The sequence below is a fragment of the Hippocampus zosterae genome, chromosome 16, assembly GCF_025434085.1.
Source record: "Hippocampus zosterae strain Florida chromosome 16, ASM2543408v3, whole genome shotgun sequence".
Lineage (NCBI taxonomy): Eukaryota > Metazoa > Chordata > Actinopteri > Syngnathiformes > Syngnathidae > Hippocampus > Hippocampus zosterae.
In genome coordinates, this window is record NC_067466.1 from 15009104 (window position 1) to 15036881 (window position 27778).

Here is a 27778-nt window from a genome sequence, read left to right on the forward strand (position 1 = left end):
ATTTGGCAGTGAAAGTGGCTAATGGCGAGGAACCCCCCCGCCGCCATAAGACCTCCCCCTGCCGCCATTTGCGCCTAGCGAGCTAACAAGTGACGTGCGCTTGGCCTGGCCGGTGTGTACCTTGGCTTTGCCCGCCGAGCCCCCTCTTTCGTGCCCCGCCGCGACCTCGCACAAGTTGATCCTCCTTAAAGCGAGGCGCTCGGCGGACGCCTCCTCGCAATTTATGGGCGGGTGCCACAAGCGGGGGGCACGGCCCGCACTAAACTGCCTCCCGCCCCGTGCCTGGCCCATTTAGCGCATGGCTCATGGCCTCCCACTAGACTTCACCGCTGCCATTTCGGCTTTTAAAAGCGAAGCTGATTTACTACAAATGACCTCGCTTTTACAATACCATCGACGCCGTTGTGTTGATTTTAGCCTCTGGAAAGCCACGGCTGCCATTTTTTCTTTGTTTTTTTTTCTCCCCCCCCCAAACCAAATTAAATTTGCTCTTTTCACACAAAGTTGACACCTGAAAGCGGCGCGGCGCAATCGCACAGATTGATCTCATGGCCACTGAGGGCCAATGAATTCAACGTTGCCATTCTCTCTGATGCGACGTTCATTCATCCAGAGAGGCGAGGCGCATTTATCAACTTTAATTCATCGGTTCAAAGCAAGTTGAAAATGAGAGATAAACTCAACACTGCATGTCGCTAACTACCTATACACATAATGCGTGTTCTCGCTTGAGAAATGCCATCGATCCCCTGTCATGAGGACGAAGTCATTCAGTCCTTTAATGCCGACGCTTGCTATCACAGCGAGTTGATGACGTTTTTTTCCATATAAAGAAAGTTGGGATGAATTGGAACCGAAAAGATGAATTGGAATTTCAATTTGTGTTCTTATGCCCCAAATTAATCCATCATTAAAACATGTAAGATGCAAAAAAACAAAATTAATTGGTATGCTAGCTCCTTCTAGTTGTACCGAATTAAACGTTCAAACATGCAAAATATTACAGTGGCAACAGTTCATTCTTATTTAAATCTTAAAGTAGTGACATTTTACTACTTACTTTCCAAACATTTGTGCATCATCTTACAGTAGCCTACAATCATATGAAACATATATTTGAGGAATAAATCCTCTGCCTTGTTTTTCAATGTTATTCATGCTCGCGGAGTGCCACGTTTTATTCTTGGTGGTAAACGTTTGAAAACTCTCAGTCTTGTCCCGTTGCAAGTTACGCAAACCGCATGCTGCGCTTATGCACGTGTGCAGAGAAGCTGCACGGTCGGGACGTAGCGGCGATCAGGTGTTGTCGAGCGGCGCGAAAAAAACCACTTCCCGTTTCACTTCCTCCTCGGAGAGCTGTTGCACAAGTGAGCGCTGTTGTTATTTCATATTAAGATGCACAAAAAAAAAAAAAAAAAAGAACATGGCAAGGGAGGGCTGCCCCTGCTGTCAATCGAGCCACTGCAGTGATAACGTCTTCCACTTTGGGCACTAAATCAATAGTCAGCATTTCGTAGTGCGCTTGGCGTGTAACTGTGATTGGTGAGGGGCTTTGTTTTTGCAAAGCAGGCAAAGATTTGTAAGCTTTTAAGACAAGCACCTTGAATGAATATCTTATAAACTAGAATTGCAAGTCATGTTTGTGTCTGATCCGTCCATCACAATCGACGGGGAAAAATGTTCATGCTGCAGTATTGCCTTCAATTTAATCGTTTATAAACATGTCGAATGTGTGAACGTCTTAATTGTCTTTCTTGGAAATTGGCACATAGCTGGGAGAACTCGAATTTGAAGCTAATGTTGGTTAACAGCAGCTGCTTGCTGGTGCGACGTGCTGCAATTGACACACATGAGCCGATTCGTCGACTAATTGCGACGACGTACCATCGGTGACTAGTCGACGAGTAAAATAATCAGTCGCGGCAACCCGACATGGCAACACAGAAGCTGAAATCTAATTGGACAATAGAGAAAAAAAAGAGACAAAATGAAGGCAAAAGGGGGGGGGGGGGTATCTTCTGTGATTGCTGTGACGCAACCGTTTGCCATGTTAGGACCACTCGACTGAGAAACTGGCGACGACTAAGATTGCTCGCAGATTGGTGGACTAGTCCGTCGACAAGTCACTCACTGTACGTCGCCGGCACTGACGGATGAAAAGAGACATTATTTGTGGTCCATGACTTTCGAACCGGATACGTGAAATGACAATGCCAGCAGCACAGCGGTTGTGAATGACCGGATTCGATTTAGGTCGAGGTTTTCAAATCATGCTGTTCCCATTTCGACGGCGCCACGAGTTCGACGCATTGTCCAGCAATGCGAGGCTCACATGGGAGTCACGTCAAATTCCCTGTGCGATAGTGCATTGTCCTGATTGCTAGCAAACACATTCCATGGCCTCGTGGTATTTTAGGTTTCCAACTGTTTGAGATTTTGTGTGTGTGTGTGTGTGTGTGTGTGTGTGGAGAACCCCCCACCGCCCCCCCCCCCCCCCCCCCACACACAGTCACATAATTTGCTACTTGTTGTTCCAACCTAGTTCCTGTCATAGGTATTATTGTTTGCAACAGATGCCCTCCTTCGGGAGCGCCAGTCGAAGCGGAATCTTTCATCAAAGTCGCTCTCAGAATGAAACATCAGAGGCAGAGTGCCTGTCGCCGCTTGTAGCGACACAAAAGTAGGCCATCGCATCCAGCGAAACATTCACCCGCCGTCGTCCTTTGACTGGCTTCTGAGAGAGCGTCGGCTCCTCCCGTTTATGATACAGTTGCAGTCTAGCGCAATAAGGCTTTCATCTGGAAACACGGAGAAGCATTTGCCATCGTGTGTCTGGAAGATTTTTTTTTACACAATGAGCCCCGAGAACGTCAGATTTTTGGAGCAGCAATTTCTACCGAGATTCGTATGGTAAATTAAGGAAACGCAACTAATTGCTGCCGGCGTACACTTAAAAGGAATGTTTCACGCAAAGGTCGGGCTATTGAATAGACAGACCTGAAAACCTGGAATCGCCCATTTTTAATATTTTATCATCATTTATATGCTTTTTGTTCTTTTTTCTGTACATAATTTATTTTTATTCTTCTACTTCTCCCTTTCATAATTTTGCTGCTGTAAATTGGGAATTTCTCCATTGTGAGACAAATAAAGGTTTTCTTATCTTATCTTAAAATTTCAGCCTGTGTGCAAACACACGTTTGTAGCGAGCGTTAAAAAATTATGAAACGAGCAGCATTTTTCCTGTTCCGCTTTTTGTGCGCGTGCGTCGTCATTAACGGACAAACTCGGTCTCGTCTCTCCTCATTTTTCTTCTGTTTCTGCATTGCTTCATATCTGACCATATTATTGTCTTTGTGGTTTTCCAGCCACATCATGTTTTTCACCCAGGCCTTCAATTTCTCACTCCTTTTTGGAAATATATTTTGGCACAATGCAAGGAGGTCAAGTTCACACAGAAGGAAAAACAACTAAACAAATCCAACACTTCTGTTCTGGGATATTCCTAAGTGACACGCCGCCTATGCAACTTTGCCTTCCTGTGGGAGGAGGGCCTCAGCAATCACATCATTTGGGAAGGCAGCGAGGCTAAACGGGAAATGAAAAAAAGGCTAATTACAGTGACTGGCCGAGCAATATCACACCCAGTGGTTTTTAATAGTGTAAATAGTCAGTGTGTGTGTGTGTGTGGTAAGCAGACAAACTGTGTGGCCAAAACAGAAACTAAATGTTTGCTCAGCCGCAGTAAACCACTTATCCAAGACTAGACTGTATGACAAAAAAGCAAAACAATACAATAAACACTCACAGAGACCATGAACTCCATCCTGCCATGGAGCCGCAAGAACCGAGGCAATTCGCTCGGACCCTCCACATCCTGGTCACCACTTCTTTCAACTCCTTCCCTCGGGTAAGCACCACAACCCTTAAACTTGAACTTGATCGACAATTACCGATGTTAAAATGGCACTTTAGAGAACAATTTTAGGGGAGTGATTATTTCTAGAGCTTGTGTGAAGAGACTGCGCTCCACTTAGGAGGGTAAATTGTTATTTTTAGGTCAATCGACAACGCCAACGGGGTGCCTCAGACACGTTACGACAACCATCAAACAAATGAGATGTTGGGAGCAAACAGTGTAACAGAGAAGTAGAAACGATCTGTCAGAAAGGGGATGGCGCTTGGATTGTTTTGGGGTGGGGGGGGGGGGGTTGCGGAGACGACGAGCCCATCAAAAGCGTCACAAACGCGCTTGGCTGGAGATGACTCGTCTGCGGTGAGCGGAAGGGAGAAATCAAAAGGAAACTGCGACGGAGACGGAATATTCAGGTCGTTCTTGACAGCTTTACAGTCTGTTGCGCCAGGCGGGACGTCTCGGGACAAATATTGACTCACGCAATCACACACACTGGTACACGCTCACTTGTACAGGAGGCTGGGCTCAAAAATAGAAGAGTTTCGATTGCAACATCACGCAGCCCTTGTTTTTTTTTTATTTCATTTTTTAAATTCTGGCTCTTAATCCTGTTTGTCTGAAAAGCGATTTGTTTGGCCTGGAGGTCTCTCTCACACACACACACACACAGATTCTGATGGCTACCAAATTTAAATCACATATTGCCATAACCAAACGTTTCAGTCTCATGTTGACCCGCAAGTGCAACGTCTCCTGCGAACCGACCTGAACGAGCACAAAATAAATCCAGTCCAGGTAGTAAAAGATAAAGTGCACTTTGGTAGACACTGACCAAATGTTCCAACGCCCCGCCTCCGAACCCCGACACCGTCACCACCGCACAACCACACCCGCTTCAATATCTTGGCCTGACTAACCCTGTCCCACCCTGAAAGGTGAAAGGTGCCATGTGTTTTCAGCTCTGCTTTCAACCAATCCCCCCCCCCCCCCCCCCCCCCCAACGCAGGCAGGCACAACTGCTGTCTACGCCCCAGAGACAAAGAAGAAAATGTATGTGATCACTCCTGCATGTGTTTATTGTTGTGTACGTGAAGGAAGGAAACAAGAGCTGGATGCATAGACGAAGCAAAACCCACCCCCTCGGGGCTATCCTGGTGCGAAGGGCAGGAAGTAAGTAAGGCGCCCTCTTGGCCCGCTGGTATTATTAGAAGCGAGCTGCACCAGGGTGGGTGGGCTCCTTTTGAAACATATATACATATAAATGTATCTAAACCCACCCGAATGACGCTACACTCATGGTTAGCCCGAATGAAGTTATAACGGCAAGGATTTTAACGGAAAAGTGCTTTTGTTAGATTTGGTTTCGCAAGTGACAATGGTCTCATTGATGGGCATGTTGGTCCTTATGCTTTAGTCAGCGCTGCTTTCCGTGAGTTGATTTTCATGATGCTAATTCCACTGGGAGGCACATGATTGGCGATTAATCGACTTCAAGCTCTTAATCATTTACACAGGCAAAGTTGATGCATTGACAAGTCTGCTTTATCGGTTCAAGTCCGAGTGCAAATTAGCAAGGCACTGCATTGGAAGACAGTGTTTGCATTGAAAACGGATCGTTCGACCTGGCTAGCCTTTGTTACAAGCTAAAATATTGCAAATATATTTTCGACGTAATTTCCACACCGGGTTCTACCAGACACGCTCGAGTCTCCTGACCATCTTGTGAACTTTACGTGCCGCAGTGACCCCCCGCAGAATGTTTCCTTAGCCAACAGCTGGCCGGGCAGGCGGCATCACCTTTACAGGGCTGTTAATTCTTTTTTACAGTTAAACTGAGCAAAAGATGAGGTGGGGAAAACTCATTTGGCTTGTCGGCTGTTGTCCCGAAGGGGGGGGGGGGGGGAGTGGGGGTCAGGCGTTTTGAATGTTTAGAATAAGTTCACCGATGGTAGACAGTAGCAGGTAAAAGTAAGGTCTGGCCCCGGGTTTTTCCGGGGGGCTCGGTTGCCGGCTTGGGGGACGTTGAGCGGTGTAACAGGAGCTCCCTGGCTGGCACTCATTAAAAACCTCTCACAGGGAACACACAAGGCTTTCACAGCTTTGTTTGCTCGAGCATTCTTGGCCGACACTGAGGAGACCAAAGCCCCAAGTACTGTTAGTTTTTTTTTTTATATACAGTGAAACTAAATGGTCAAACTGCCTGAGAACGAATGCTGCCGGACACCAGCAACCCCCTCACAACTACGCACCATTATTACCAACAAGTCCCTCACCTAGCCCGCTCAATAACCTGTAAAGATTTACTGTTTAGGGCCCATTATTTCCTGCTTTCAAGTCACACATTGTCAAAGGCGAGGCAGAGTTTATTAAGGCTGCAGTCACGAGGCCCGAGAGCAAAGTCATGCGAGTGTGTATATATATATATATATATATATGTGTGTGTGTATACATTTTTTTAGGTCAAACACTCAAGTAATAAAAGTGATTGGAAAAGGAGGGAAGACAATAAAATGAAGAAAAAACACCATTCGTGCCGTATTGATGAGCTTAGAAGAGTTAAGAAATGGCAGTGTACGGTATCAATCGGTTTGGGATGAGTGTTTGGAGCTACAAACATGGTCACAAAACAAATTAAACTTGCATCTCAATGCACTACAGTGTCAAAAAGTGTGTTTTCATAACTTTAAATGTGCCTGGTGTGACATAGGGTTAAATTGAAAAAATGTTTGTTTGAATAAGGTCTCTCTATAGCTGTTACATTAATTGACTATTTTTTAAAGTGAAAAGAATCAAAGATATCTGGTTAGCTAGATAGCTAAACAGATGTACTGTTAAATTTTGTAGGCTATCTTCACCAAAGAGGACTCGTCACAAGCTAGCTTTAAAGATGGTGAGACAGCTAGCTTGATAGCTAGTATAGGCCGACAAGGTGCAACAAATTAACCAGCAGGATCATTTATAAAGGGAAGTCTATAAACATGGCAGAGAAACAGTTTGATGGTTGACATAAATGTTACTTTACCCCCCCAAAAAACTTCCTGACCCTGATGTACCACCACTCATTGACAGCATTTAACGGTTCTACTAATCTGTTTCTGTACATAACAGAACATCCAACATGGATCACAATAAATAGGACATTTATCAAATGAGGCTTTTTTTAACAGCTCTCAGGTGCGTTGATTAACTTGTTTGTTATGTTCGGGCAGCTGTTAAAATGTTCCACATAAAAAGAGAACACGTGCAGTCTTCAAACGCGTAAATTGGATCAAGTAGGGGGGGAAACTATTTCGCTGTCGTCATGAAACTGGACTATCCGCCAGTGGACATCATACTGTGTTCTTTTCCGCAAAGTCATCTTTTACGCTCGCTCATACGAAGTAAGTGAAGGATTCTTTTTAGGTAACGCTTAAAAAAAAAAACAAATTGCAATTTGAGATGCTCGACTTAAGTCGGCCTCACTTATGAAGTTAAGATGACCAAAGTCATTCAACTCAGGAATGGCGCGGTTCTTTCACATTTTCATTTGGAAATTGTTTAGCCAAGTTAAGGCCAAGAATATTATTATTATTATTATTTTTAATGTTCTACGGCAGTTAATGTTTTATTAATCGGAATGTCAAAACAATGACACCAGGAGGCACATCTGCACAGCCGTAAATTTTTACTATGTACAGTAGTTAATTACACTTGCACGGCAGTTCTTATTTGGTTCAAGTTTTTATCACATTTATCGCAACATTTTTTGAAAATCAGTCCTGAGTGTTTTGCAGTATTTCCCCCCCAATATTTTTATGACCGTTATCTTGTTGCGCTTACAAATGGTTTTAAAAAATTGAATTGAATCTTGAATGAGAACACTCAGCGACGCACTACACCTTGGTAAATGATTTCATGTTATTGTTTTACAACGTTCACTGATTAACTACATTTTACAACTCTATGTCACTGTTTATTTTGCTTATTGAAGTTGTTGTATCTTTTACGAGGGTGAAACAAATCTAATCTGGGGCTGTAGAATCTTGACATGGAATGCGACTGATAACTGTTAATTATGGATACAAACAACTTTTGATTGCTATTTTTAAATAATATTGCGATTGTGCAACTATGAATGGACTAGCGTGTCTTATTTGCCATGACCATTCCCAACTCCACTCTACGGAGAAGTTATTGATGTTTTGAAAAGCTCTTTTCCGTCCACTCGGGAAACCTTTCAAGGTAGTTATTTCCTAAGCACCTTACACAATAAGCAGCTCCCAATGTCAACTTCTTTGTAAGCACGAGGAAGCGCAACCTGCAGCTGAAACACTTTCCAGTTCCTCCTTCCTCCCGCAGCCCGACCTGCCAACATGCCGCACGGGCCCCTGGATATAAATACAGCAGAAGTGATACTGTAGAGGCGATGACAGGCCTTGGCGGGCGGCCAAAAGCATGCGAGAGCACGTGGATGTGTGAGTGTGTGTGAGTGTGAGCGGGCGTCTATGATCAGCTGAGGCAGAAATAGGCCAAACGGTGACTCGGTGGGTTCAAAGGGTTCAACATGTCCTGAGTACGGATTTTTATTCCCGCCCCCCCTCCTCTTACCTCACCCGGCTTAACATGCAGGCAAAAAAAAAATAGAAAAATGGCAGGATTGTATTAATTCATTTCAGGATTATTGACTCAATGTATTGTAATAATTAACACTGACGCTCACGAGCTAGCAAAGCTAAAGCCGAGTGATTTGTTTACCTTTTGCTGTGTTAAACCTTAAACTTATTAGACTTGACGAAGCCTCATTTTCTTATGAATAGACAAATTAGAGGCGCAGTGGTGATGCTAATGCTGCTACACCGATGCTAACGCTGCTACACCGATGCTAGTTTCATTAGCCTGTCTATCGCGTTTTGCAGTACGATCATTAATTCAAGCACCTTTCAAAGCATTGAAAGTTAATTTTGAATAAATTGTGTCTTACATGGTTATATAACATTTTTTGTGGGGTTTTGGAAACTGCGCTAATGTTCTTTCTGGCCCACTTGCCACGGTTTGCCTAGCATTCCCGTACAGGATATTGTGAGCAATCTGCTCGGGTCAGAGATGCAAATGGCTAACAGCCGCTGCTTCCCCCTTTCTTTAAGGCTCCCAAGAAAAGGCTTTAAAAGATGCTGTTTACTGCCACATTAAAGCGTCCGTCCGTCTCTGTGACCGAGCGTATTAGTATTCTGCGGCCACTTGCTTGTTTTCAACAGTTATAACACGACATCCGTGCCGTCTTTTATGTCGCGCCTCCCAATGGAATTAGCAGCATAAAAGGAACCCTTATGCGTCCCGGCTACTTCCAGATGGGCTATGGGAGCACTTTTATCTTCCCGTCGTCGTCTCCTTTCACTTTTTTCCACGACATGAAAGTGCCACGGGCAGATCTTTGCTTTGTCAACGTCATTCTCTACATTCCCCCCAAAATATAAAGAGCGTTTCAGGAGGGAGCTCTTCCAATGAATGGGATTCATAAGCGGTCTAATCTGCGCTGCGAAAATTGATCTAAGAAGTTTCCCAGAGCGATCTGCCGGCTTACATAATGGGATCATAACAAGGAAGTGCCTGGGAGAATATTTACTTTTATCGCTGTTTGCTGTCACAACCGCTTTGTTGCTCCCAGCTGGGATTCGCATTCAGGACATTTCAGTCAAAATTGTAAACAGATTTCAGCATGCAAAATGAAAAAAAAAAAAAAAAAAAAAGATTGTCAAGCTAACACAGTGGAAACACAAAGGCTAAATGTGGCTGAGGTTCACCGAGTCGTAAAGTGAACAAACACAATTTCACCTCAAAAAGTCGCAAGCTTTTTGGAGTTGTTGGCATGCCTCGCTCAACCGTTGTTAACTTGATTAATTTGTTTTTAAATTAGGGTTGTGGATCTGCCCAATTAAAAAAAAGGATTTGATACGTAGCTCAAGATATGGGCCGTGATCAAATTCATGAACGGTTCGATTTTTCAAGTGGAATAATTCGATTTGGTTCGATTCCAAGACATTGGGATACATATCAAGATGTAGTTTAAAATGGAATGACTCCATTCAGTTTGTATTGATGCATTCATGTATTAACGCAAAACCAACTTTACGATTTATATTGGAAAATTGGATATGAGTTTCTTGAAAGTTACATGGAAATACAAAAAAATAAAATTTCGTAAGGATTCAATGTAAGGATTAAACCAGGATGAAGCACTCAGAGCTACCGAGTATGGAAAATCCATCTAAAAGTTTCATACAACCTAATACGCTAGCATAAAGGTGTATAATTTTTCAAATATTTGTCACAAAAAAATTCTAACGTAGTGTGTGAATTCATTGGGTTTTGTTTGTGTTTTTTTTCCCTAATTTAAGAGAAACAGTTAAAATTACTGTCCATTGCAATACTACTGCTTAACTACATACAAGTGTTCAGCACTTCTGCTTCACCATCCTGAGGTTCTGGGTTTAAAAATCTTAGCTTCTCGCTGTTCTTGCGTAGGTTTTTTTTTCTTGCCTCCCACTTTCCGATAATATCCATGTTACACTACATTCACGAACGTCCCGAGGGTTGAGCGACCTACAATGCCTACAGTATGTCAGCTGTCACTACACAATGGAAGACTTGTCAAAGCCGACCGCCTTGCATTTCTGGCCATGTCAGCGCATGCCAAGAGGTTGGGATTCAAGAAAACGGTCGTGCCGAGAATCTAATCTCGCGCACATGTGTGAGTGTCACTGCGGGTATGGAGGTATGACGGCGGGCTATGTCATTACAAGGACAAGGTTCAACTGTGTGCCGCCGTGCAACAAAACCCCCGAGGCATTCTTTGGGAAACGGGGCGACGATGACAACCTCGGCGGCTATGTGACAAATTTACAAGAGGCGCTGATGTTGGACTTGTGACACCAGGGCTGCAGCCCACAATGTGGAAAGAAATAGTGGGCATCACTTCGCACAAAGTTACAGCTTCAACTGGTGGTAATTCCCCCCCAATGTCAAACCCACGGCGATAGGATGGAATATTTCCAACTTGAAATTTCACGCAAGGCACACAGGAATGAGTTTTGACGTTTCTTAAAAAGGGATCTTTGAAACGGAAATAAAGCAATGAGCACTATTTATTTTGGCGTCAGTCCCACAGTTCAGAACCGTCGTAAAATGGAAGCAAACAAACAAAAAAAAATTTAAGGACCTATCAATAAGTATTATAAGTGCTCGGAAAACAATGTATTATTATTATTATTATTTTACTAGAAATACTTTAGATACTGAAATACATGATGTGAAGTGGTATAATATTTTGGCACCAGACTCATTGTGAAATGTTCAAATATTCTGTGACTTGAAATTTCATCAAGACCTCGCAAGTTTTGTATTTCTTCAGCAGGAATATTTGAAATGTTAAATAACGTAACAAATAGGAATTGATTCATTTGGTGTCGACCCAATGGTGAAATGTACAATAAAATGTCTGACTTGAAATTTCACAAAGGCCAAACCATGCTTTTTGTTTTAATTTCACATGATCACCTTCGTTGTCATATTTGAAATATTTAAGTAAGGTGGTGAGCAGTGTTGAGTTACTTTGGCGATAACTTGCTTTTAAAAAATAAAAAATAAAAAATTCTCCCTCTTGAAATTTCACAAAAGCAGTTCGCTTTTGTATCTCGGCTGCACTTGTAGCTACATCCTTTTGTTACGAGAAGCACAAACCATATTCCCTTGGATCATTGAATCTCCGTAACCTTCCCTCTCCGAATTTGTGTTTGGAGGTTATTTAATGTTGTTTTTGCATTAACAACAAACACATACACCCTCCCCCCCCAAAAAAAACACACACACACACACACACACAAAAAAAGACTGGGCGAGCGAGTGAGAGAGAGAGAGAGAGATGTCACGGTGGGGGCGACAGTGGCGATGAGAGCCGGAGAGTACAGGGAACACAGATAAGGTTGCGAGAGCGGGAGGCTAAATTTAAATGGTAATTGGCCGACTTCCACAAGCTTGTGGGCATTTTAATGAGTCATAATAACTTCATTTAAAACCAGCTGAGCAGAAAATAGATTGGCGAGGAGCCCGTGGCTAGTATGGATTTGTGTTGTGCCCATGCAAAGCGCATACGCGCACACACACAGACACGCACAAGTCCAAAAACTCGAGGGATGTCTATCCAGGGCATCTGACAAAAGAACAGGGACTCACTCATACGTTGTTTCTTGATGTAATGTGCTATTAACACCAAGCGCGGTAATACATATTCAAATCAGCCATCCAAATTGTCTCTTTGCCACCATTTTGTTTCCGGAGGCTACTTTTGTGAGAGAAATTTCCAGCTTGTCACATTTGGAGGCGAATGAAACATATTTTTTTCCCATCGTGTTTAATCAAACGCTCCGTGGGTTAATTTATGCAAATGAGGTATGATCCACCCTGGTGGAATGTTGTCCGAAATTTCAAGTCAATCACACCCAAGTGTGATTTTTCATCAAACGCGCGATGACAAATGTAATGTCGGGAGCAAAGTTTTGAACAGTGTTTCAAGGAGAACTTACTGACTTATGGGAAGTTTGCGACTCATAATGCGTCTGCAAAGATATTTTGGAAAATATCTTCAGTTTTTTTTTTTTTAGACCAGGGCTGTAATCGTTTTGAAATTGTGAAGCACACAACTGTAAGTGCAGTTTTCGTTAGTGTTGTAAAAAAAAAAAAAAATCATGCATTGTGTTTTTATTTGATTTCATCTACAAAAAATGTTCATTTCCAATTTTCAGTACAAGTCATTTCCTTAGTTTGGATATAGACTGCGAAAACATGACACTGCAGAATTTGAAGTGCTGTCGGACTTGTGTGAGAAAAATTCAAGCCAATCAAACTGCAGTAGGTACGCATTGGAACACGTTTGTGATGTTGTCCGCAAGTCACGCTACGCGCGCAGCAGTTGGCGGCTGCCCACCCCCTGTCAGGTGACTCCAAAATTCACACAGGGCCCTGCCTGCATGCATTAGTATTTGTTGACCGTGTGCGTTCTACAGTCAGTCTGATTCAAATTTGCAGGAGAGCAAATTAATTGGCAAGCTTTTGGCAATAATTGACTTTGACCACACACACACACACACACACACACACGCACACGTTGACAACAACAAAGCAGCTGGGCTGACGGAGGGGGGAGGGAGGCAGTGGAGGGATGATGAAGCGAATCCAAAATTTAATCGACTGTGTTCTTGTTTTGAGCAGAAGGCACACAGTGTACTGTACAGCGAGGACACATTAAAAAAAAAAAAAAACGCTCAGCCTCGACCCAAAAAGAGAGAAACAGATACAAAAAAAAAAAGGAGAAATGAAGAGCGGGTGGAGGTGGGGAGAGGGAGGCGGCCCTTTGTAGACACGCAGACGTTTCGGCAATCACTCTCCATCAAAACACTTGTCTCGCATACAAAAATAAGATCTGGCATCAGTGCAGAATAGCAAATCAGGCCCATTAAGCGCAGCAAAGGGCTGCATGCTACTTAGCAACCTTACAAAAAAAAAGGATTGGAAGCGACGTTAGCACCCTTCAAAACTCAAAATAACTTCCACGTGATGTCAAAGCGTTTGATGAACGGGCCGCGGGAAATGGCGACGCGGGATGTTGCATTTATGGTCGCTCTCGGAAAATGGGAAGAAATGGGAGCAACCTCTGCACAAGTTGCGAAGTGCGCCAGAGGATTCGTTCGGAATAAAGAATGTGTGGCCGGAGTGGAGATGGAACGACGCATATTTCTGCAACGTCATTGTCGGTTGTTCGGTTAAGATCTCAGACTGCGATTTCAGCCCACGGTGCCGACAAAGATCGGATGAGCTGCAATTTAGCATTTAGCATTTAGCATGCATCGAGAACACAAACTTCGAACCTGGCAGCAATCTTGACAAAATCTCTTCGCAGCACAGCTGGAGCATAATATACCAGTGACTCGACTTTTCAAATTTTTTTTTTTGCTTGGACTGGCAAAGGCAAACTTGTGACATTGGAGCTTGATGGTGAAAGTCGACTTCTTCAACTCACTTGTTTCACGCCTCTCCCAGTTGAAGTTTTTGACTGTCAAACTTCCGCACCTCAACCACAAAGCTTAAGTATGGGGAGAGAGAAGAAAAAGAACATCACAACCTGGTGCCAGATGTATGATTGGAGGAAGCGAATCATTTATGAATTATCAGGTGGAGCACCCCCCCCCCCCCAAAAAAAAATTAACTGTCCTCTGGCTGTACTTAAATTTTTCTTCTGAACTATTTCTTTTACTGCAACTTACTTTTCAGAGATGGACACCCCCCGCCCCCCCCCCGCTCTCTCTCTCACGCACACACACACACATTTCTGAATTTGTGGCCTGGAAGGCAGTCAAGTTTCATTAATTTCTGGGTTTGGGCACAGTACAGTGTGTTCCTGGACTCACATCTGCGAGCGATCATAAATTCTGGTATGCTATTCTGGTATGCTGGCAGAACATCCAGACCTGCCGGCACAAACGTGTCGTCATCGGCGTGAGGGAAGTGCCGAGCCGCGGCCACCGCCACTCGCACGCACAAAAAAGTGAGAGAGAGACGGCGATGTAAGATGCATTTATCTTTGATTGATCTTTTTTTTTTTGGGGGGGGGGGGGATAAGAATTCAACGTCTCTCTTTTTCTCCCCGATTTGAATGGTTCCAATTTACACTCTTGCTATGTTGGGCCGCCTGCTCATTGCCAACAGGCCTTTCGGGACAATCTGGCAATCTGATTACGCAACGTTGAATAAAATAAAAAAAAAAGGACTTTGGTCGGTGTGGTTTGGAAGAACGGGTTATTTTGCAAACAAAAAGCAAACCAAAAAGAATTATTTACGGAACATTTCAACGCGGCAGCCAAGGAAGTCAGAAAGGCGTTTGCCAAACATTACAAATGCTGCAAGAAGTTTGAAAGATTTATTCATTTGGTCTAACATTAATCTCGCACTAGCTTGTTTTCTTTGCCTTTTTTTTCTTCTCTCTTTTCACTTTACGAGCACGGGACAAACGAAGAGAGAGTTCTGGAACATTTTGAGAGCTTTGCGGGCGCTCGCGAACAAGCAGTGATCGTTAAACGCAAACTGTACGCACAGACCGGAACGTCTCTATTTTATTCATTCATTCATTCATCTTCCGAGCCGCTTGATCCTCACGAGGGTCGCGGGTGGTGCTGGAGCCTATCCCAGCTGTCTTCGGGCAGCAGGCGGGGGACACCCTGAATCGGTTGCCAGCCAATCGCAGGGCACACGGAGACGAACAACCATCCACGCTCACACTCACACCTAGGGACAATTTAGAGTGTTCAATCAGCCTGCCATGCATGTTTTTGGAATGTGGGAGGAAACCGGAGCACCCGGAGAAAACCCACGCAGGCCCGGGGAGAACATGCAAACTCCACACAGGGAGGCCGGAGCTGGAATCAAACCCGGTACCTCTGCACTGTGAGGTCGACGCGAGGGAGGAAACCGGAATACCCGGAGAAAACATGCAAACTCCACACAGGGAGGCCGGAGCAGGAATCGAACCCGGTACCTCTGCACTGTGAGGTCCACGCGCGGGAGGAAACCGGAATACCCGGAGAAAACCCACACAGGCCCGGGGGGAGAACATGCAAACTCCACACAGGGAGGCCGGAGCTGGAATTGAACCTGGTACCTTTCCACTGTGAGGTCGACGTGCGGGAGGAAACCGGAATACCCGGAGAAAACCCACGCAGGCCCGGGGAGAACATGCAAACTCCACACAGGGAGCCGGCCTCGAACCCGGTACCTCTGCACTGTGAAGCCGACGTGCTAACCACTGGACTACCGGGCCGCCGTCTCTATTTTATTCTTTCAATAAAAGCTGAACGAATAAAATGTTGGCTGTTGTTTGAACGCAATCCAATGACAAAAAAAAAAAAGTTACGTAACAGGCAAGACCGTGATATAATCAGCGGGTGACTTCATCTCACCAACAAGTGGAGACATTCCGCAAGATCTGCAAACCGCACGAGTAGAACCCGTTGAATAGCACTACCCCGGTTTGGCGCAGACTTTTAGCTCTCAGGTGGATAAAATAATACCTCAATGACATTTACGAGAGCAGACAGAACAAGCTGGGATAGGGCGGGGGGGGGGGGGGGGCGGGGGGGGGAGAGAGGCAATAATAAATAAATAAATAAAATAAAACAGGCTGGCACACCGTAGACTGTACATACTGTACCCTCCCCCTCAGCGGTGGCACACAGCCCAGACGGGACAGCGGCCAAACGTCCACAAAACAACATGTGCACGCAGACAGGTTAGCTGGGCAGGAAAGCGGCGCTGGCAAACGGGCAGAGAGAGACACGGAAAACAAGACGGAGGCAGAAAGACTGATAGGCTGGAAGACAAGTGCACAGAAAAAAAAAAAAAGGAAGGAATTAAATAGGCGGGCAGACGTTCAGGTCAGGTTTGAGTGATGCGCGGGACCGACTTGGATATACACTGGCCGTTCGGGAGAATGAACATATTTGCCCTAAATTCACGATGGCGCTGCCCCTGGTAGGAAGACAGGAAGACTGAGGCGTCGAGCAGAGAGACAACTGAAGAGGCAGGGAGACAGACGAGCGCAGAAAGAGAAAATCTGTACTCATCAGACAGACAGGCGACCAAATCGGGGGGCGGCAAGACCGAGAAGAAAGACGACCTGTTGGAAGGGTCGGTAGGAAGACGGGTAGAGAGACGGACCAAAAGATAAGCTAGCTGCTGCGTTAAGCAGAGACAAACGGGGGGGGGGGGGTCAAGCGGATGGATCGGAAAGGGCAGACGGGTCAACGCGATTGAAACCAAGTCCAAATTTCAGAACGCAACTGAAGAGACACGGTTAGGGTAGGCGCTCGTTGGCCGATGGACGGGAGAAGAAAAAGGTTGGAAGGCAGTTTCGGTACACAAACTGGCAGAAAAGAACAGACAGAAAGATCGGTCGCTAGTTTTGGTAAAGCGCCTGCGGAGACAAATACAACAGATAGAAAAAGGCATGTGCGGAAAGACGTGCGGGCGGGTTGGCAAAGAGATTCTTTCGGCACAGACAGACAGGTAACTAAAAAAAAAAAAAAATCCAGACAGACAGATAGACACAAAGAGAGAGACGGGAGGGGCGGGAGCAGACAGCCGCACTGTTGCTTGGTGAAACATCCACAACACGCGTCGCATACCAAAGAGATGCTCTGCTCTCTCTCTTCATCTCTCTGATATTCTGTCGGCTGTGAAGCCAGCTTGAAGGATGATGATGGCGGCGGCGGCGGCGGCGGCGGCGGCGGCGTTTGGGAATCGGCGAAGTGTCATCATTACACAGCGAGTAAAAATGGAGACGCCGTGTCAGAGCAAGAAAAGCCTTGAAAGTCAGAAAACGGTGGAGACGGAAGAGAGAGAGAGAGAGAGGGGGGGAGGGGGAGAAGAAAAGTGTACACGAAAAACTATCAAAGAATCTTTGCCGCGGCACCCGTCTCTCTTCCCTAACCGTCGCCTGTCTGCAGCACGAGCGCTCCTCTCGCTTCTTTCATCAGCCGAAAAACGACCTCAGCAGCAACACGGGTGCCAGTTGTTGCTCGCGGAAAAAAAAGAAAAAAAAAAGAAAAAAGAAAAGTTTGCGCACTCCTTGGCGCCCGCGCCGAAAATACGCCGGTCGCAGAAGCGCGTCTGACGACGCCGAGTGCAAACAATCATTCCCCGGCAAGACTAAAACGCACCAAAACGATGTTGCGATCACACCATCAGGCTTTGCACACTCAGGATTTTGGGAGCCCATCACCCCCCCCCCCAAAAAAAACTAAAGAACTAACGAATAACTGATCATCAAACTGCACCACATTCCATACATGTCAAAACCAAGGCCCGGGGGCCAGATCCGGCCCCGCCAGGTCATTTTATACGGCCCGCGAAAGCAAATCATGCGCGTCAACTTGCTAAAATCTGTACCGAAATGTCAAAATGTTAGTGTAATAAATAAGATTTTGCGCAAATTTTGGTTTACACTCGCTTGAAGAATAATTGAGCAAACTATGACTGATTTCAAAACGAGTAATCGTCATACTTTTGTGGTTTCACTGTCATAACATCCCTACGAGGGAAGAATTCAAACTCAAATTGGCCCAGAGACTTTTCACAGAATATAATATAAATATAAATAAAATTCCTCAAATACATCTTACACTTATTTTAGAAATGAGACTGAAGACATTTTCTTAAAAAACATATTCCCAAACAAAATCCTTTCAAATTTGACATAATGCAACTTTATTGTAACAGTAAAAATTTTTGTTCCCCCACATTATTTAATTTTTATTTGGGTGTCCTCGAGATTGATTTGTAGGACAACCATTAGCCATTAGCCATTAGCCATTAACCATTATCAACCAAATGAGTTTGACACCCCTGCCATAGACAGACCGGGCAAAAGTTGGACACATTCGGGGGTGGGGGGGTGTCTAAGTGAAACAAAGTGGGAGAGTTCCCCGTTCAAGGAGCAGAGCTTGCTTTGATTCGCTCACCTGAATGAGACAGCAGATGCATGCGTAGACGGAGGCTGTCCAGGAAGCTCTTGCCGCACAGCTCACAGCCGTAGGTCTTCATTCCGCTGTGCATCTTCCTGCGGACCGAGCAAGAGGGAGCGGGAAAAAACAAAACAAAAACACGTCAGGACCTCAGGCGATCACGGGATGATTCAACAGACGCATGGGGGGGGGTCCAAATCGCCATCGCGCCGGCCGTCTCGCGGCGAGCCCGCCGACCGCGAATGCGCGTTGTAAATAAGGCCAGGCGTTATTAACTCCCCGCATCCAACGAGCCGCAGATGGCGAAGGAGCCATAAAGCCAAACACAAAGATTTATTCAACACTTCTCCGAGCGTTCAAGGGGCCACTTTTTGATTCGCCGACGTTAAGCTGTAACAGTTTAAACTCCCAAGGTCAGACACGACGAGGGGTCAATATATGATTGTGGGGGTGAATGGCAGGGGGGGAGAAGGCCTTGAAGGTTAGCTAACTAAATAACATGTGACAACACACAAAGTCTGGCCTTCGCCAAAGGGGCTCGGTGACAAAATTTCTCACAGAGCGTCGTCAAGCTCGGAACAAAGCCAGTAAAACTCTTGAGAGATATCGGAAAGTGCTCTAAAGCAATTAAGGTGACACCCGATTGCCACACAGCCGCCACAGTCGCCTTGAGCCCGGAGAGATCTTCAAACACGTCAGCTTGAGAAAGGCGTGCGCACGCACACAAACACACACACACACACAGACCGGTTTATGTGTTTTGTGGGGACCACTTTTTACACACACACACACAGCTTTGATTATTGTCGGAGTTGACACATTCAATGCTTGATCCTTGACAAGAAACGATATCCGAGTCTGACGACTTCCCATTGCTTCCGCGGAGGGCCGTTAGCGACTTCATTTTGGGAGTTTGGAGATGTCACGTTGAAAATGTTTCCGATACAGCTCGTCCAGTGGCTCTCATCCGTATTGCGCAACGTGTACCCGCCAGTGAGCGCATCGGGCAGGGGAGCGAAGACAAAATGTCAGCAAAATGTCAAATAAAAATGAACTTGCAAGTTTCCTTCGGCGGAGTGATCAGCCGAGCAAATTTCACGGGGAAAAAAAAAACCAAAAACAAAACAACGCGTTTGATAAGCGATCCACTCAGCTCGGGCGAGGAGATGACAGCCATCCATCTTGGCGTCCCTCAGCGAAGCCGAAGCAGGCGGTGGCGGTGCCACTCGAACCCACCAAAAAAAACAAAAAAAACAGGACTGATTGATGTCTCATGTCGAATGCAGACGATTGCGCAACGGCTTCGGGAAAGTTAGCGACACGGCGCGGGAACATCGGCGCTTCGCGTTGGGTGCCTTTGGAATAAAAGGCGAAATTACGGCGCAATGTTCTGGCCTTGCCGAGGTTCAAGGAAGAGAAGGACAAGAGGGACTGGAATTGTTGTATCCTGGCGGTCTCTGGTCATACACGTAATTGGACGAATCAATAACAATCAAGCGAGAGCGAGGCTAGGCTACACTGAAGAGGCGCCTGACCTTATCCCGTCAGGCTGTACACGAGCTCCCACCTCCGTACTGGAAGTAATTTCCTCCGCCGTAGATCCAGCGACACGCGTTTGTTTGCCACGGTACCATCCGCAAATGACACCTTTCGGCATGGCCTGCGATGCCGTTTCGTGCGCCATGCTAGCCGTAATCAAGAAACGCAAACATCAAATGCTCTGTTTTTTGTTGTTGTTGTTGCTTTTTTTAAATGTCTGCTTTTAGGTACTGGGCAAAATTCTCTCAAGCAATCAACAGGCTGTTGGATGGGCGTAGCACAGGACTTGAGCGACCATACCGGTGCGGCGGAAAATCGAAAGAAGCAAATCGCGTACCACGATCAGAGTTCCTCAATTTATGATGGTTCGTGCAGGTGATGACGCACAGCAAAATAATACGTTGTCACGCAGCACAAGAAGGCAGACTCAATTTTTGCTATATTTCTAGTCTTTGGATTTTTTTTTTTTTAGATTTACGGTCAGTAAATAGTTATCTTACAAATATTTATTGTCATTTTGATTTTACAACCACTGGACTATGGTGTATTCCAACTCTCGTACAAAATTTGGTTACGTCGCCGCTGTTAGAACTGGACTTCTTTTCAATCGGAGACAAAAGTAAACTTTTGTAGTTCATTTTTTGGGCACAGGACACACCCGTCTTGAAACGAGCCCGACGGTTGACAGAGACTTAAGATAAATTGAATCCAAATGACTGTAATTCCCTTTGACAAAATGTCCGTCGGCACGACACGCATTCGCCAACGAGCAACACGGTGGACAAAAGGCAGCGGGACAAAGGCCGGATTTTTTTTTTCCTCTTCCCCCCGTTAAGGATCATAGGTGAAGTACACACTTTTGCAAAGATAAGAGAAAAACACACTTAAGCGGTAAAGCGCAACACACACGGCGCACAAAGCCCTTTCAAAGGCCTTTTGTGTCGCCCCTCAATCTGACTATTGTGTCGGCCAGACGGAGAACTGATAAGGTACGGATGGTCTTATTAAGGCCACTCCAATTGGGAACTGTGCCATGTGGCCTGAACATCAATGTAGCGTGTGTGCGTACGCGAGCGTCTTGTGCGCTTAAACTGCGATGGCGCATGGAAATACGACGTTACTTGAAGTGAGGGTGCATAGACTGGCAGCGACCTGTGACTGGTGACGTCGTTATTGTTCCAATGCTGCCGTTTCGAACTGCGACGTACGCCATCTTGCGCCGTGTGAGTGTCCATGAACAAAAACAACCCCCCCACCCCACCACCCGAGCCTTTCAAAGAGAGCGCTGGCCGTTCGGTTAGCGAAAAGCTCTGCGGTTAGCGCATTCGTCTTCAAAACCGCTCATGCCGTGGTGGCGCGGGTTCAAAGCCCGAGTAGGTGTAACTGGACAGCGTGGGAAGTTGCCATGACCCGGATTAGTCGTGAGGCTTTCCAGGGGGGGGCGAGTGTCATGATGCCACCTTGCGCTGCGCGATTGTTAGCACGGTAGCGACTGATGGGCCACATCAAAGTGGAAACCAAAACACGTCAAACCGAAACGATACAGCGCGATGGATAACATCACAGGATTTGTAGACTCCGACTTCACACACTTAGCGAACTTTTAACAAGCATTTTATATACGCTTACAGACTCGGTGCTTTCTCGCAGAGCGCATCATCTATCGCCGCATCACACAATTGATAACCGCGGCAAAGTTTAATGAGATGTAAAAGGATACTAAATTGCCGCAGCTCATGACTCCGCTCGGAGATATACGCGCGCTCGAGTCTCTTTTCTAAGTGCCGGCTTTCATGTAGTGCGTCTGAAATACATGATTAGTGCTTGTGTGTATGCGGGTGATTTGAAACAGACTGACTGCAGCCATTAAGGAAGTTCGCATAAAACTCTCTCAGGCCATTTGCCAGCTTAATAATTGACTTTGTCCGACAGTCACTTTTGACAAGCGCCGTAAATTTGAAATTTATGTCAACAAAACATATGCTAATCACGTCCTCATAAAACAAAAACGCCGGCGCTTGAAATGCGAATTGCGTTATTGAGTCGTAACAGCTTGCCACTCCGAGTAATTTTTTTTTTCTCCCCCCCACTCCGCGTCTCCCAATTTTGCCTGTGGACTCATCTGGTCGTATATCACTACCGCTGCCGGTGAAATAAATAAAAGGGCCCATGCTAGTAATGTGTCATATTAGAGTGTGAAATGAACCCTTACATTGTGACGGGCTAAAATGCACACACACACACACAAAAAAAAAAAAACAATCGTGACATGACAGCGCACTGGTACAGTCGACAGTCATTAAAAAGAAAAATGGGAGGTTGAAATATTCGGCCTCTGGCTATCAAAGTTGAGCTAGCTAAAATGTGTTCCACTACAATTGAACATGGCTGCCATTTACTGTACAGTGGTACCTTGACTTAGGTGTGCCCCAATTTAGCAGTTTTTCGAGTTAAGACAAAAAGAATTCGGTTTTGGGGAGGCTGGTATGTATTACTGGCATTAATTTCAATGGGGGAAATTCATTTCAGACACAAGTTACAAGCTAGGATACTTCCATACTTGGTCATTAAATGAATGAAGTCAGGGTACTGTACACATAATTCACATTTCCTATTGTTACCCAATTTAAACAGAGTTATTGTAATTTGAATTTTGTAAAATATGATTTAAGAAAGAGAAGGAAAAAAAAATCTGAATCTTAGTGCCTAAATTTGGGCCAGGAAAACCCCCGGAGTCCACCGTGAGTACCAAAAGCCTTTGTTTACCCTCGCCGCGGCTTTCAAAGTCTATCTTCCCGTCCATCCTCTTATTTTTCTCCCGCATCCGGCGCTTCCTTGAAGGCAGCGATAAAACTACCCGAAACGATGTTCGTAAATAAAACGGCGCGGTGAAGAAGAAGAAGAAGAAGAAAAAAAAGGGATGCACGGCTTAAGATGGAGAGAAGAAGAAAACACTAAAAGATAAGAGGGAGCCAATTGATAAGAGGCGGTAAATTGAAGTAAGGCTGCTGCGTACCGGGCGACTTGTTTGTTAATTCATTCGACGGCTGAGGAGAAAAAGAAGGGATAATTGCGGCGGGAAAGGAAAGGGAATGGAGCTCATGCTTTAGGGATGTTAGCATCCCAGGCGGGCTTGAAAGGAAATTGACTTCTTTCCCCACCGTTCCCAAAAAACACCTCCTTAGAAATACTAATATATTTTTCCCTAGTTCAAGATTAGCTACAAGCTAACCTCCCCACCCCCCCCACCCAAAAAAAATCACATTTTAAATTAAATAGATAAAAGTATCAAGCTGCTGTAACGCATACAAAGAGTGAAAAATAGTGATGTTAGAGTGATGTTAGCTTTCAACTACAATTGTTAGCATCGACATGCAATGCTAGTAACCAAGCATGATTGTGGAAGCCATTGCAACACCGATGACCACTGGATGTTCATTTCAAGTTTCGGTGTTGAAAAGCACAAACGGCAGGCTCGCTCAATAACGTTACCAAGTTATACCAGAGAAGTCAAATGTGCTGGGTGCAACCAATACGCTAAGTAAAGATGCTAATGCTATATCCGCCCACAGATTTTAAACTGTAACATCACATCAGTCAGTTAGTAGACTCCTTTCAATCGAGACTTTTTGAAAGATACAGTAAATGAAGATAATTCCGCAAGTCCTATATAAATACTGCACATATATGGACACTAAGTAAATTTAAGTACATTTTGACGTCAAAGATAGTTAGCTTGTGGGTAGTAAGAGAAGTAAAACTGGGTCAAAGAATATTCATAAAAACACAAAGTTCATAACATGAGATGCTAACGCTACGGCCGAAAAAAGCTGAACAGCGACGGCGTCTGATTGCAATTTTGCCCACTATTGATTCAGAGTTTTCTGATTACATGCAAGGAGGGGCTTCATTCCCCCACCTCCCCCCACAGTCCATTAGAGGCGGCTCACCAAGCGAGATTAGCGTCAGAGAGGGGTGGGGGGGGGGAATCAAAGAAAATTCAGTCTGAATGTAACTCCATTATAGCGCACAGTTAATGGTAAAAAAAAAAACAAACAACAGGGACAACAGTGACACCCCATCGATTTGTTGCGTGCGCACACGTCATGTCTACTGCGGTTACTAACATTTATATGGCTCCATTTTGTGGCTGTCTGGAGAATCGGGTGGGAAAAGAAAAAGCTCCCTTTCTGACATTTCATCCCACTTTTAAGCCTCCTGATTCCATTACGCCACCTCTCTGTCAACGCTCAATCAAAATGTATCAGGCGGACTGGCGGAATGCTGCTGTTTATCCCCAAGGCCCCCCCGCACATATCAATGACTCCCCGCACCTCCCCAAACGTCGGACCCCTCCAGTCAAGGGGTGGTCATAGAAATCACAGCCACACACGGTGTTGCTTGTATTGAACATGGACCAGTCGTGCCGGGATGCAGAAAAAAAAATACAACATTGGTTCATTTGATACCAAGCAACCTTTCCCCCCCAAGTTGCTAAAAAGACGGAAATCGATTCATGCCGGCCGTCTCTCAAGTGTGGGTGGATGACATTTGTTAGCAGTTGGACACATTTTCAAATCTGAATGACAGGTTTTAGAGGTTTATTACATCGGCTCTCAAACCGACTACTCGCCTTAACTCGATTAAAAAAAAAAAACATACAAAAAAACACTGCATTAGATTCAGTGATTCTTTCAGTGATTCTTTCATATACCACCAGGGGGAGCTTATCTCTAAAGATGATACACAAAACAAATGTGAGGATAAAGCGGATCGGAAAATGGATGGATGGATGAAAAAAAATTGAGACTTAGTCAAAAAAACCAAAACATTACATTTCAAAAATCTTAACGGAACCTTCAAGTTCAGCGATGGGTGACCCCATTTCCGATTTGTCGCATTTAAACTCTGCTGATGTGTGGAAGCAGAATTGAAGTAAAATGGGCCAAATTATTTATAAGGCGCATTTAGAATATCATATTTGACATTTTTGTGTTAAAATAAGATCAAATACATGTACACATGTATCAAATACACAACCTTGCAGCTTGAAAAAAAAATCCCCCAATTCTTTGAAAAAAAAAATCAACAAACTTACTGTAAAATGTCTGAAGCGTGTCTGAAACGTTTCCCATCGATTCATCAACGATATACAATTCACATTTGCGGCTTGCTACGATGAATACCATAAGCAGCGCTGTTGCTCGATGTCAACAGGGCTGCTGAAATAAAGATCAAGAGGGAACAAAGTGCATTTGCAGACCTTCAAAGATAACTTTTGCTCAGCGAGTAAGCCAGATGACGCGTCTCAATAAAATATTTTTGTTCAATCTGCGATAGCAACCTCACCCATTTGAAGCATCACAGCACGAAAATCTTTTTTTCTTTTTTTCTTAGCTTGCCGCTTTGCACAGTTCGTCTGATCTGAAAAGCTGCGGCGTGTACATACAAAAGAAAATATATATATATATATGTGTGTGTGTGCAGAAGCGTAGCGCCTATAAAAAGGCAGCCAGACAAAGTGTTCCCTTCTCGCCTCATGCATTATGCAGCGGCATCACCTTCCATCAAGTGGCAGAAAAACCTCAAAGATGTCTAAGTTTAGCTGGCAGCCTGAAAGCCAAACACACGGGGAGGCAGACGACATTATTTTGACTGCCGCTGTCTGTCGCGCTAAGCACCTGTTACATCAATAAAACAGAGGCGAGATGGGGAGGGAAAGGGGGTGGGGGGCGGGGGGTAAGTGCTAAATGTAGATTGTGGGCGCGTAGGTAAGATGAAAATGACGGCGCATCAAAATGTTGACCTTGGTGGAAAAGTTTTGTCTGGGGAGATTCCCTAAAGGCGCAGTGTCAAAACAAGAGTCAAAGTAGGCGGAAGAAAAGAAACAAAAAAAAGAAAAGAAAGAAGTGCAATAGAATTTAAAAATAACGCTTGAGAGCTAGCTCGCTAAACAATGGTAAAGGCAAAATTATTTCGACAAGCATTTCCCTAAAAAAAAAATAATAATAAAAAAAAAGCAATTAAAAATTGCTCAAACTACTGAATGTGTTGATGTTACCTACAAAAACGTAAAACAACAGCGAAAAAACATATCAATTATAAATGAACCCAGCTAAGGAAAGAAAACCAAAAAATAAAAAATAAAAAAAGAGGGAAAGCTCCGTTAATTAGAGTCAAACACGGTAATGGCTTCAAAATCTGCCGCGTCGTAAAAATGGAAGGGCCGCCGCAGATGGAAGATTTGCATTTCACCTTGTTGCATCACTCGTACAATCAAGTCAAGAAAGCGACGCCCGCCGAGACAAAACAAACTGAGCATTCTGCAGGTGACGATAACATTTTAAATTCCGTATTTATTGACATTTTTTTAAAGATGGGAGTAAATTTGAGATCTCAAAAAAAAAATCTCATTTTGTTGCTATCCTATTATTTATTTTACTATTAAAAAAAGGGGTCGGGTGTAGAAGAAAAACAGCAAAACGAGTACTGCTTGGCTAGTATGCATTTTTAAATTGATGTGGTCACTTTGATCATTATTCTAAGTGTAAAGAAGATATGTAATGTCGATTTTCGACATATCTATCATAAAAATGGAAGAAAAAAAAGAACATTTGAAACAGTACTCTACGCGAACATGTTTTTGTTGCTATCATGTTTATATTTTTTTTAAATGTATAATTTAATTCTACCAAAAGAATTAAAAAAATGTCAGCAAAAATTGTCGCTTGTTATTTTGTGTTTAAAAAAAAAACAAAACCAAACAACCCCCCCACCAAACCTAGCTTGCGCTGCGTCCCAGATGTTCACTGGCTGGTGGTCAATGTTCCAACCACCTCGGGTGTCTCATTGCCCGTGCAAATACACTTGTTTGTTTGGAATCGTCTTCTCTTTTTCGCAATTCTGGTTAGATTCGCCTCTCAAATGCTTACGCAACCTCTCCAACATAGATTTACTGTTTGTACTTTTCGAAAAACCATGTGTTGTGTTAAAAACACACACACACGCACACAATCAAATTGCTAATAATGTAAGAACCAAAAAACAAAACAAAAAAAGCTATCAATAGCAGCCAGCGGGTCAATAAAATTCCACCAAATTGCCTAACTTTTCCTTTTTTTTTTTTTTTTATGTTTCATGTCGAATGAAAGTGTTGATCCCAGTTGGAATGATTAAACGCGCCTCGCACAGTCTTGGAGGACTCGGAGAGCGTCGCAAAAATAATGAAGCGTGACAATTGCTCCTATTTTGAGCAGCCCTCCGATCTTCCTCGGAGCTTCCCCAGACCTGACTTTGGGAATCATCTGTGGAGATTACATAACCACGATTTTCTTTCATTCGTTTGGAGTTTCTTCTCTCCTTGCGACCTACCTAAAAGAAAACTTTCTTGTCGGCGTGCGCCTTCGGCCCCCCTCGGGTGGCTTCCTAATGTGTGTAGGCGAGAAAGTTCGCCGAGCAGGTGTGACGGCTGAGCGGCAGCCGCTGAATGGAAGGGGCGGTCTGTGCCAAGAATTTGTCGGTTTGAATCAGCCTTGATGGTCATGTGAGCCTTTTGGATTTGGCCACGGAACGCCGCTCATAACAGAGCCGTGCGGCGCACGGCGGCCCTGTGGCAGACGAAGCAAAGAAAAGTAATCGCGCACACCTTCAAAGTGAGCCACACACTTTGTTCTTTTGAGTGCGTTTGAATCCGTGAAAGAGCCAACTGGGCTATTCATTGGGATGAAAACAGAATACAAAATACAGTGAAGCTGCAAAGGAGTGGCACAAAGGACAA

At 44.6% G+C, this 27778-nt stretch overlaps 1 protein-coding gene and 1 long non-coding RNA gene across 4 annotated transcripts in view; one reads left to right on the forward strand and one right to left on the reverse strand.

Annotated features, from left to right (window-relative positions):
• Nucleotides 1–27778, reverse strand: part of zbtb16a (zinc finger and BTB domain containing 16a) — a 101112-nt gene that overhangs the window by 39621 nt on the left and 33713 nt on the right. For both annotated transcript variants that reach the window (XM_052047268.1, XM_052047267.1), the window contains one exon: nt 18460–18557. In XM_052047268.1, coding sequence (XP_051903228.1) covers nt 18460–18557 — 98 coding nt within the window. The remainder of the gene's footprint in view (nt 1–18459; nt 18558–27778) is intronic.
• Nucleotides 1–27778, forward strand: part of LOC127588542 (uncharacterized) — a 240002-nt gene that overhangs the window by 27612 nt on the left and 184612 nt on the right. The gene's annotated exons all lie outside the window — the stretch shown is intronic.